At 41.1% G+C, this 12,993-nt stretch overlaps 1 protein-coding gene across 1 annotated transcript; it reads right to left on the minus strand.

Annotated features, from left to right (window-relative positions):
• Positions 1-2,339: 2,339 nt before the first annotated feature.
• Positions 2,340-3,362, minus strand: paqr9 (progestin and adipoQ receptor family member 9). The gene has a single exon (XM_068041687.1). The coding sequence runs from the start codon at positions 3,360-3,362 to the stop codon at positions 2,340-2,342; it is 1,023 nt and encodes a 340-aa protein (XP_067897788.1).
• Between the last annotated feature and the right edge of the window lie 9,631 nt (positions 3,363-12,993).

The raw sequence follows: 12,993 nt of genomic DNA on the forward strand, positions 1-12,993 counted from the left end.
TAATTATGGCTAAGTCATAAATATCCCAGATATTATAACAGTCTGGGAATCTCTCTTCAATATGTATCTCTCCACTTAAAGAGGCACAGAGAGGGGGTTCTTCTAGTTATGTACAAAATACAACATGAAACGATTTATTAACTTTTATACATTTATTTAAAAATTTAACATGCAATTCACTTTTAAGTGGATAAGTATATCACAATATCAAATATTACTAAGATATGTAACACCTAATCTCATTTCTAACATAGAATCCAAAGGTTTATGTTAATGTTAATGTTACAGCAAAATATCTTCGAATATCCATCAAAATTTTAAGTAAACGTTTACCTCATATTCCCCGAGTAAGGCATAGGGCGAGAAGTATTGATTGAGGAATTCAACATTTCTAACCTTTTGCTTCAGAACCACTCATGTTTATACTATTTCTAAGGTGTCATATGACCTCTTAGTATCTAGGTGTTATCTTTCTGTGTGTGTTTTTCTTGCTTTCAAGATCCATATTTGGTAGTATCATTAACTAACTCTCTATTTAATGTTTTACTGGAATTCCCCTGCTCTTGAAGTTGTGAGCATTTATTAGATTAGAGATACAGCACTGAAACAGGCCCTTCGGCCCACCAAGTCTGTGCCGAACATCAGCCACCCATTTATACTAATCCTACACTAATCCCATATTCCTACCAAACATCCCCACCTGTTCCTATATTTCCCTACCACCTACCTATACTAGTGACAATTTATAATGGCCAATTTACCTATCAACCTGCAAGTCTTTTGGCTTGTGGGAGGAAACCGGAGCACCCGGAGAAAACCCACGCAGACACAGGGAGAACTTGCAAACTCCACACAGGCAGTACCAGGAATCGAACCCGGGTCCCTGGAGCTGTGAGGCTGCGGTGCTAACCACTGCGCCACTGTGCCACTGGTCAAACTGTTTATAATTGTGCTTACTTGACCTCTTGTTCCTGTTAGTCCATTCCATTATTGTTTTATTATCAATAATTGCCTTTTTATGGTACCTTAAAGCAACCTTTTGGGCTGATCTGTCTGCATCAACAACCTCATAATCTGATTAAGTTCATTGCTACCTCTTACTGATGTCACACAGGATATTTCAATGTGTGTGTTTACCTTTCAAGTCCCTGGCAACAGAGACACTGACATGGATTTCCCAACTTGAAAAGTTGTTTCTGGTTCATAACGGGGACCTTGAAATTTTTAACTCTATGTTCTTAAAGGGGAATGTCAGTGAGTCTTGAAAACTGACTATTTATTCAATCTTTAATTCTAAAAGGTATAATATATTAGCTATATCTAAAGTCTACCTAATTAAGCCTATTATACCTATATTCCATCACAGTCCCTGAAGGGACTTCTGGGTGCCAAAAACTGGCCCACCCCGGCATTTACCACCACCATTGCCACCTACTGACCCAGAGTTGTGCACCTTGAAGAGAATGAAGCAGAAGCACCTCCAAACTCTGAGGAAATACTTGTTCATCAGTTCATAGCAGCTGATGAGGAGACAGCACAACCCTCCCACTACACTTCTAAAGTTCAGAGAATATAGGCCCAATTTAATTAATCTCTCTTTACAGGACAGCCTTGAACCTTCATTGTACCCTTTCAAAGGTATGTATATATTTCCTTAGGCAAGGAGAACAAAATTGTACACAGTACTCCAGGTGTGGTCTCACCAAAACGCTATGTAATATTAACCACGTCTTCCTTACTCACACTCCAACCATGTTGCAATTAAGGCTAATATGCCATCTGCCAAGGAAGGACTGAACCAGCCAGATGGAACCATACTATCCAATCTCATAAGCCTCTTTACAACAGTACAATATTTAAAAATAAAATGAATGGTACAGATTGCCTTCTAATGAAAGAAATTTGGTGATGAAATTCTGATAAGGGAGGCAAAATAAGTGAGAACTCAAGGAATACTTTGCAGAAGTTCTCTGTGAACATAGGAGGCATGGGATAAGAAAAGACATTGGGCCCAACGAGCTGCCCTTCTATACACCAGACAAAATTTAACCTATCTTAAATTGTCCTTTGTTAGTACAGAACTTGAATATTGCTGAAAACAGAGACATTTTGTTGAGTACAAGACGAAAAGCCTCGACAAAATGTCTCTGTTTTCAGCAATACTATCGTAAATTATTTTGACCCATGCTGATTCACATTTTCATCGATATGGGCATCTCCTTACAATCTGGAAGCCGATAACTTTAATAAATGCTTGATAGATGATCAAATAAAAGAAAGAATTTCAGTATTCCTGAAAGTAGGCAAAATGTGCTATGTCATCAAACTTTGATACTTTATTAATTTTGTATACAAACAGGTGAATACTTAGCAAATCCCTTAATCACCAATACAAAGCTCACTAACAAAAGAAGCATTGCTCCCATTGTGTCAGCAAACCTTGGGAGGGTTGGTGGAGACTTAACCAATCTACTAAATCCATATTCTAAATAACACAGTTGATCATAAATAGTCAGAAAACTAAGCAAATGGAACCACTGATGACTCTGTCCTATAATATCAAATTGACCAGGCCAAATCCTCTCTGGAATTCTGCTCATATTGAAAATAATTGCTAACAGAAGCCATGTGCGTTGTCTACAAAAATGAAAAAATAAGGTTGGATTTGTTAAGGAAAGTTCAAAAAAAAGTAATTCTACGACTATGGGCACTGTTACACTGAGTGGTATAACAAAGATAATTGCCCTGATAATGTAGCGATACCGGGCCCAATCAATATAATCTTTGCAAATGGCAATGGTACAAATAACGAGCAATGAGAATGTCACAGGAATACAGAATGCAGAGTACAACTGGACCACGATACTGTATTCTGCACATTGTCCATTCTTTTCCAGCAATTTAGTCACTAGAGTAGGGTTCATCACAGTTAACAATGGGAATATATAGTAGTAACAGGCGATAGCAGATCCAAACCCATAAAAGTTTAAGGCAACATAATCCATGTAGTAGAAAGTTTCACGTAGCTGCAGTGACAGGCAGTTAAATACATGGGCGGCACAGCTTTCAGCTAAAATCGTTGAGACACCAAATGCAAAGCACCACATAGGCAAAAGAAATGGATGATCATAGCTAACCTCCATATTCTTGAAAAGGAAATTATAAAACTTATACAGAAAAAAAAGTAACGGGATGAAATGAGTCCAAAAGTTAAATGTTTCGTTTGTCGGTTGAAAGACGGAAGTCAAACACTGCATTACAGTAGAATTCGGCCTTCGGTATCTTGAAACAATGAAGCACTCACGCATTCCATAGGGAATCTCGTCACACACAAGGAAAGCGATGTTCCGTCTTCTCGACATCTTGCTGCATTTGCCTGTTATTACTATTAACAATAATAATTTGGTTGAAAAGTTCTATTAGATCCCTTTCTCTTTACAGAGCTGGGTGTTCATGGTTCTATTTTGTATTTAGATGTGTAACCAAAATATACATATCGACACGTGAGTTTAAAAGAAATATTGTTTTCAGCAATATTGTGATGATCAACATTTTAGACAAATGAGCAGACAATGCTGATTGGACATTCCGCGTAGCTGTTATGTACAGTTGCTGTTGCCCAGACCGGTAGTTGTGATGTCACAAAAGGTGCTGAACTGGCATCAAGTTCTCGATAGAGTAAGAGGGAAAGTTGGAGGCTGAGTTAAGTATTTTATTCTATTGTACGTAATTGCGAAGAAATACGACTGGAATACTAAAGGCTAACGATAAACTAGGCCAATGTTATTCCTATGTTTAAAAGGGGAGACAAAGCAAATTCAGGAAACTATAGACCAGTTAGCTTAATGTTGGTGGTTGGAAAGATAATGGAATCTTTACTCAAAGATGTAATAAAGAAATATTTAGAAACCGAAAATATAACAAAGAATAGAATGGATTTCAAAAGGGAAGGTCATTATTACGACCTGGGGTGAGGAAGGGGTCTCGGGCTCCCCTCTGGCCCCTTTCCTGGTTTGGCCATAACAGGGTTTAACTATTAAAACAATGTTTTTAGCTCCACCCCAGTGAGTCCTTGCTCAATGCTCTCTAATTGCAATTGTAAATGAACCAATCAGACAGGCTTTCTTAGGTATAAACAAGAAAGATGTACGTTTATTAACTTTCTCACTCTGACTCAGTTAAAATTACTAAAAACACGCACGCAACCATGTTAGCATGCATAAGTGATAAACACACACACACAAATAGATACAGAGGAGGAGAAAGAATTAAAGGGGGAGGGTTTGGAGTAGCAAATTAAATTCTGTTACTGTCTTTAGTTTTGCTGTAGAGTCCTTGATTGGAGTTGAAGTCTTGCAGTTTTCGCTGGGGCCCATTGCACACTTTCAAACTTGTTTCTCTGGTACCAGAAGACTGAAGAGATCCTCTGTCTTGAGGCTTAAACTGCGTCTGTGGGTCCCACAATGAAATGAAGTATGCAGTATCAGTCTGCTGCCACTAGATGTTAGAACATCCTTTGTAAATAGTACTAATTCTGCACTTATTGAAAATGTTCTATTCTGAAATATCAAGAATATATATTGGAATTCTGCAGAAAAGGCTAGCAGTATTGTAATTATGAGCCTTCTCGCAACCAGTGAAGTGTCAAATTTAACTGCTTTGGTTTTACTTGGTAAATGTATCTATCCTTTCACTTTCTCCTCAGATCCCTGGTTGATGGGTTACGATTCCTTGTTAACCGGAAGGTGGAATTGACACTTGCAACCAGTTGTGAGAAGACATAAGACAAGGGTCCAGGAATGTCTGTCTCCCTGATTTTCTTGTCCTCCAGAAGGAAAAATCTGCTCTTCAATCAAGTTCCAATCTATCCCTGCCGACACCCTCCTCAACCCCTCACTGGTCCTTCAAAAGGCGGACAGCTGACATTGGGGGACTGAATTGATGTCTGCATATTGTGGTACTGCCACTATTGACAATAACTTTTGCCGTGTTTCATTTTTCTTTATTTTGCTGAGATCACTTAAGGATACATTGTTTTATTTTTTAACCTTTCCCCCCAGAATTTTACACAACAGTGCAGCTCCACTTTTTAAGAACATAAGAAATATGAGCAGGAGTAGGCCATTTTGCCCCTCGAACCTGCTCCACCATTCAATAAGATCATGGCTGATCTGATTGTGGCCTTAACTCCACTTTCCTGCTGGCCCCCCATAACCCTTTACTCCCTTGCAGATCAAAAACTGTATAGCTCTGCCTTGAATATATTCAATGACACAGCTTCCATTGCTCTCTGGGGAAGAGAATTCCAAATATTTATAACCTTCTGAGAGAAGAAATTCCTTCTCATCTCTGTCTTAAATGGGAGACCCAATATTTTTAAACTGTGCCTCTGATGATGGGAAATATCCTCTCAACATCTACCTTGGCATGCCCCCTCAAAATCTTACATGTTTCAATAAGATTACCACTCATTATTCTAAACTCCAATGAGTAAAGGCCCAACCTGCTCAAACTTTCCTCATAAGACAACCCCTTCATCTTGGGAATCACCCTAGTGAACCTTCTCTGAAAAGCCTCCATTACAAGTATATCTCTCCTTAAAAAAGGAGACCAAACCTATATACAGTACACGGTGTGGTCTCGCCAATGTTTTGTACAGTTGTAGTAAGACTTCCCTACTTTTATACTCTATCCCCCTTGCAATAAAGGCCAAAATTCAATTTGCCTTCTTAATTATTTGCTGCACCTGCATGCTAACCTTTTGTGATTCATGTATGAGGACACCCAAATCCCTCTGTACTGCAGTATTCTGCAGCCTCTCTCCATTCAAATAATATTCTTACCTAGAGACCGGGACGACGGCAGGGGGACCTGGGAGCAATCACATGCTGTGCAGGAGCTGAAAAGTAGAGAGCAGGGCTCGAGGCCCTTACCTGGAGACCGGAGTGGCAGCAGGCGGACCTGGGACGAGGCTGATCCGGAGCGGCAGTAGGCTCTCTCTCTCCATGCCGCGGCGCGCTGAGATTCGAAAGAGGAAAAAAAAAGACTTACAGTGACATCACGGGAAATCTGCAAGGTGATTGGTTGGGTAAGTAACAGCTGCTAGTGTATTTAAATAGCTTAAAAAAAGGAAAGATTTTTCCGAAAAAAATACCTCAAAACCTACCGTATAAGTGATAAGGTGACTAAAGTGTGTTTTTTTTAATTAGTGTAATTTATTAAGGACTTTAGATTGTAGTGGGTTGTATTTGGAGTAGAACAAGGCCCCTACTATAATTAGTATTTTTATAGGCAGTAACTAAGTAATCTAAAGGTAGGTCATGGAAGGAGAGCTCGCACCCGTGATATGCTCCTCCTGCGCTATGTGGCTTCCAGTGTCCCTGACGACCATGTGTGCAGGCAGTGTATCCATCTGCAACTACTGGCTACCCACATTATGGAGCCGGAGCTGCGGGTGGATTCACTGTGGAGCAACCGCAATCCTGAGGATGTCGTGGATCGCACGTTTAGTGAGGTGGTCACACCGCAGGTAATGGCTGCACAGGCAGAAAAGGGATGGGTGACCACCAGGTGGAGTAGTAGGCGCAGGCAGGTAGTGCAGGAGTCCTCTGTGGCCATCCCGCTCTCAAACAGATATATCACTTTGAATACTGTTGGGGGTGGATGGCCTCCCAGGGGAAAGCAGCAACAGCCAAGTTCTTGACACCACGGATGGCTCTGCTGCATAGCAGGGGCGAAATGACTGGGAGAGCCATAGTGATAGGAGATTCAATTGTAAGGGGAACAGACAGGCATCTCTGTGGCCGCAAACGAGACTCCAGGATGGTATGTTGTCTCCCTGGTGCTAGGGTCAAGGATGTCTCGGAGCAGCTGCAGGACATTCTGAAGGGGCAGGGTGAACAACCAGTGGTTGCGGTACATGTCGGTACCAACGACATAGGTAGAAAAAGGGATGAGGTCCTGCAAGATGAATTAAAGGAGTTAGGAGCTAAATTAAAAAGCAGGACCTCAAAGGTTGTAATCTCTGGATTACTTCCTGTGCCACGTGTAAGTGAGTATAGGAACAGGAGAATAGACAGATGAATGCGTGGCTGGAGAAATGGTGCAGGAGGGAGGGATTTAGATTCCTGGGACATCGGGACCGGTTCTGGGGAAGGTGGGACCTGTACAAGCAGGACGGGTTACACCCAGGCCGGATTGGAACCGATGTCCTCGCAGAGGCGTTTGCAAGTGCTGTTGGGGAGGATTTAAACTAGTATGGCAGGGGGATGGGAACCTGGGCAGGGAGGCTGAGGAGGAGGAAACAAGGATAGAAACGAAAGAGAGGAAACAAATAGGCAAAAGTGGAAGGCATAGAAATCAAGGGCAAGAAACAAATAGGGCCAAAGTGCGAAATAATGCTAAGATGACAAAGAGTGTTAAAAAGACAAGCATAAAGGCATTGTGTCTCAATGCATGCAGTATTCGCAATAAGGTAGGCAAATTAAATGCACAAATAATTGTAAATGGATATGATATAGTTGCAATTACAGAGACATGGCTGCAGGGTGACCAAGGATGGGAACTGAACATCCAGGGACATTCAACATTTAGGAAGGACAGGAAAAAAGGGAAAGGAGGTGGAGTAACATTGTTAGTAAAAGAGGAAATCAATACAATAGTGAGGAAGGATATTAGTTCAGAGAATCCTGATGTGGAATCTGTATGGGTGGAGCGAAGAAACACCAAGGGGCAGAAAACATTGGCGGGGGTTGTATATAGACCCCCAAACAGCAGTGGTGATGTAGAGGATGGCATTAAACAGGAAATTAGAGATGCATGCAACAAGGGTGCAACTTAATCATGGGTGAATTTGACCGGCATATAGATTGGGCAAACCAAATTAGCAAGAATACTGTCGTGGAGGAATTCCTGGAATGCGTACGTGATGGTTTTTTGGACCAATACAATGAGGAACCAACTAGGGAACAGGCCATCCTAGACTGGGTATTGTGTAATGAGGAAGGATTAGTTAACAATCTTGTGCGGGGTCCCTTGGGGCAGAGTGATCATAACATGATACAATTCTTCATTAAGATGGAGATTGAGAGAGTTGATTCCGAGACTAGGATCCTGAATCTAAATAAAGGAAACTATGAAGGTATGAGGCGTGAGTTTGCTATGAAAGATTGGGGAACGTTACTTAAAGTGTTGACAGTGGATAGGCAATGAATAGCATTTAAAGAGCACATGGATGAATTACAACAACTGTCCATTCCTGTCTGGTGCAAAAATAAAACTGGAAGGTTGGCTCAACCGTGGCTTACAAAATAAATTAGGGATAGTATTAGATCCAAGGAGGAGAAATATAAAATGGCCAGAACAAACAGCAAACCTGAGGATTGGGAGCAGTTTAGAATTCAGCAAAGGAGGACAAAGGGATTGATTAAGAAGGGAAAAATAGAATATGAGAGTAAGCTTGCAGACAACATGAAAACTGACTGTAAAAGCATCTACAGATATGTGAAGAGAAAAAGATTAGTGAAGTCAAATGTGGGTCCCTTACCGTCAGAAACGGGAATTTATAATGGGGAACAAAGAAATGGCAGACCAATTAAATACATACTTTGGTTCTGTCTTCACAAAGGAGGACACAGATTACCTCCCAGAAATGTTGGGGAACTTAGGGTCTAGTGAGAAGGAGGAACTGTATGAAATCAGTATTAGTAGGGAAATGGTGTTAGGGAAATTGACGGGATTGAAGGCCGATAAATCCCCATGGCCTGATAATCTACATCCCAGAGTACTTAAGAAAGTGGCTCTAGAAATAGTAGATGCATTGTTGGTCATCTTTTCAAAATTCTATAGACTCTGGAACAGTTCCAATGGACTTGAGGGTCGCTGATGTAACCTCACTATTTAAAAGAGGAGGTAGAGAGAAAACAGGGAATTATAGACCGGTTAGCCTGACATCAGTAGTGGGGAAAATGCTAGAATCCATTATAAAAGATGTAGTAGCAGAGCACTTGGAAAACAATGACAGGATCAGACAAAGTCAATATGGATTGACGAAAGGGAAATCATGCTTGACAAATCTACTGGAATTTTTTGAGGAAGTAACTGGAAGAATAGTTAAGGGAGAACCAGTGGATGTGGTGTATTTGGACTTTCAGAAGGCTTTCGATAAGATCCCACATAAGAGATTAGCGTGCAAAATTAAATACATGGGATTGGGGGTAAGGTACTGAAATGGATAGAGAACTGGTTGGCAGACAGGAAACAAAGAGTAGGAATAAATGGGTCTTTTTCCGAGTGGCAGGAAGTGACTTGTGGGGTTACTTATGAGGAAGTGACTGCAGGGATCAGTGCTAGGACTCCAGCTATTCACAATATATATTAATGATATAGATGAGGGAACTAAATGTAATATATCCAAGTTTGCAGACAACACAAAGCTGGGTGGGAGTGTGAGCTGTGAGGAAGATGCAGAGAAGCTCCAGTGTGATTTGGACAGGTTGAGTGAGTGGGAAAATACATGGCAGATGCAGTATAATGTGGATAAATGTGAGGTTATCCACTTTGGTGGCAAAAACAGAAAGGCAGATTATTATCTGAATGGCGATAAATTGGGAAAGGGGGAGGTGCAGCGAGACCTGGGTGTTCTTGTGCACCAGTCGCTGAAAGTAAGCATGCAGGTGCAGCAGGCACTTAAGAAGGCAAATGGTATGTTGGCCTTCATAGCGAGAGAATTTGAGTACAGGAGCAAGGATGTCTTGCTGCAAATATACAAGGCCTTGGTGAGACCACATCTAGAGTATTGTGTGCAGTTTTAGTCTCCTTATCTGAGGAAGGATGTTCTTGCTATGGAGGGAGTGCAGCAAAGGTTCACCAGACTGATTCCTGGGATGACAGGACTGACGTATGAAGACAGATTGGGTTGTATTCACTAGAGTTTAGAAGAATGAGAGGGAATCTCATAGAAACCTGCAAAATTCTAACAGGACTGGACAAACTAGATGCAGGAATGATGTTCCCAATGGTGGTAGAGTCCAGGACCAGGGGCCACAGTCTAAGGATAAGGGGTAAGCCATTTAGGATTGAGATGAGGAGGAATTTCTTCACCCAGAGAATGGTGAACCTGTGGAATTCGCTACCACAAATAGCAGTTGAGGCCAAATCATTAAATATATTCAAGAAAGGGTTAGATATATTTCTTAGGGATAAAAGGATCAAGGGATACGGGGAGAAAGCGGGAACAGGGTACTGAGTTTGGATGATCAGCCATGATCGTGTTAAATGGCAGTGCAGGCTCGAGGGGCTGAATGGCCTACTCCTACTATTTTTCTATGTTTCTATGTCTCTATATTCTGCTTTTCTATTCTTCCTACCAAAATAGACAACCGCACATTTTCCACGTTATGTATCCCTTTGCAGACTCTTTGTGTCCTCCTCACAACTTGCTTTCCTACCTATCTCTGTATTGTCAGCAAATTTGTCTACAATACACTCGATCTCTTCATCCAAGTCATGAATATAGATTGTAAATAGTTGAGGCCCCAGCACTGATCACTGTGGCACTCCACTAATTACAGTTTGCCAACCTGAAAATGACCCATTTATCCCAACTCTTTGTTTCCTGTTAGTCAGCCAATCCTCTATCCATGCTAATACATTAACACCAACATCATGAGCTCTTACCTTGTGTAGTAGCCTTTTATGTTGCACCTTACTGAATGCCTTTTAGAAATCCAAATACACTACATCTACTGGTTCCCTTTATCCACCCGGCTTGTTCCATCCTCAAAGAATTTTAATAAATCTGTCAAACACGATTTTCCTTTCACAAAACAATATTGACTCTGCTTGATTGTGTTATGATTTTCTAAATGTCCTGCGACTACTTCCTTAATAATGGATTCCAGCATTTTCCCAATGACAGATGTTAGGCTAATTGGCCTATAGTTTCCTGCTTTCTGCCTCCCTCCTTTCTTGAATAACAGTGTTACATTTGCGGTTTTCCAATCCACTGGGACCTTTCAAGAATCTAGGAAATTTTGAAAGATTACATCCACTATTTCTGCAGCCACTTCTATTAAGACCCTAGGATGCAGACCATTAGATTCAGGGAATTTGTTAGCCTTTAGTCCCATCTGTTTTCTTAGTACATTTTCTCTGGTGATACAGATTATTTCAAGTTCCTTCCTTCCTTTTGCCCCTTGATTTTTTACTATTCTTCGATTTTTTTTGTATGTCTTCTTTCATGAAGACAGATACAAAATACTTGTTCAAAGTCTCTACTGTTTCCTTGTTTCCCATTATTAATTCCCCAGTCTTATCCTCTAAGAGACCAATGTTTGCTTTACTTACTCTCTTACTTTTTATATATTTGTAGACGCTCTTACTATCTGTTTTTATAATTTTGGTAGTTTACTCTCATATGCTACTTTCTCCCTTTTCTTGATTTTTAGTTATCCTTTGCTGGTTTTTAAAATTTTCCCGATCTTCTGGCCTACCACTAATCTTTGCAGTTTTGTAAGCCTTTTCTTTCAATTTGATACCATCCTTGACTTCCTTAGTTAGCCACAGAGGATGCATCCTTCTCATAGAATCTTTCTTTCTCAATGAAATATATCTTTGTTGAGAGTTATGAAATATATCCTTAAATGTCTATCACTGCTTCTCTACTGTCTTATCTTTTAAGCTATTTTCCCAGTCCACTATGGTCAGCTCTGTTTTCATACCTCTGTAATTGCCATTAATTTTAAGACACTAGTTTCAGACCCACGTTTCTCACCCTCAAATTGATTCTGAAATGCTATCATGTTAGGATCACTCTTGCCTAGAGGATCCTTTATTATGAGATCTTTAATTTAACCTGTCTCATTACACATCACCAGGTCTAAAATAGCCTGTTCCTGGGTTGGTTCTGGAATGCATTGTTCTTTGAAACTGTCCCAAATACACTCTATGAACTCATCGTCAAGACTACCTTTGCCAATTTGATTTGTCTAATCGAGATGAGGATTAAAATCACCCACAACTATTGCAGCTTTTAGAATACAAATTACTATGCTGCCTATCAGTCTTGCTGCAGCTATTAAGTAACTGTTATGCAGAGCTTTCAGGGATGAAAGATTTTTTTTTGTTTATGTGATGTGGGTGTCACTGACAAGTCCAGCATTTATTAACCGTCCCTAACTGCCTTTGAGAATGTAGCGGTGAGCCGTTGTCTAGAACCACTGCACCCAAAGTGCTGTTGGTGAGGGAGTTCCAGGGTTTTGACCCAGGAACAGTGAAGGAGTGGTGATATATTTCCATGGCAGGATGGTGTATGACTTGGAGGAACATGCAGATTGCGGTGTTTCCATGCACCTGCTGCCTTGTTCTTCTAGGTGGTAGGGTCGCAGGTTTGGAAGGTACTGATGAAGGAGCCTTGGCCAGCTGCTGCAGTGCATCTAGTAGATGGTACACGCTGCTACTGCGGCACACTGGTGGTGGAGGGAATAAATGTTTAAGACGACGATGGTTGGAGTGCCAATTAAGTGTGCTGCTTTGTCCGGGATGGTGTCGAGTTTCTTGAGTGTGGTTGGATCTGCATTCATCCAGTCAAGTAGGGAGTATTCCATCAAAAACCTGCCTTGTGCCTTGTAGATGGTGGCAGTCTTTGAGGAATCAGGAAATTAGTTGCTCACTGCAGAATTCCCAGCCTCTGACCTGCTCTTGCAGCCACAGTATTTATGTGGCTGGTCCAGTTAAGTTTAGGGTCAATGATAACTCCCAGGATATTGACGATGGGGGATTCCGAGATGGTAATGCTGTTGGATATCAGGGGCAAATGATTAGGTCCTCGTGTGTTGAAGGTGGTCATTGACTGGCACTTGTGTGGTGCACATGTTACTTGGCACTTAGCAGTCGAAACCTGAACGTTGTCCAGGTCTTATTGTATGTGGGCACGTCATTATCTGAGGTGGTATGAATGTTGCTGAACACTGTGTAATCATCAGCAAACATCCC

This window comes from Heterodontus francisci, chromosome 11, assembly GCF_036365525.1.
Source record: "Heterodontus francisci isolate sHetFra1 chromosome 11, sHetFra1.hap1, whole genome shotgun sequence".
NCBI classification, from domain to species: Eukaryota; Metazoa; Chordata; class Chondrichthyes; order Heterodontiformes; family Heterodontidae; genus Heterodontus; species Heterodontus francisci.

Bases quoted from the DNA above. Each gene is read 5' to 3' on its own strand.
- paqr9 (XM_068041687.1), bottom strand. From the start codon at position 3,362: ATGTCGAGAAGACGGAACATCGCTTTCCTTGTGTGTGACGAGATTCCC.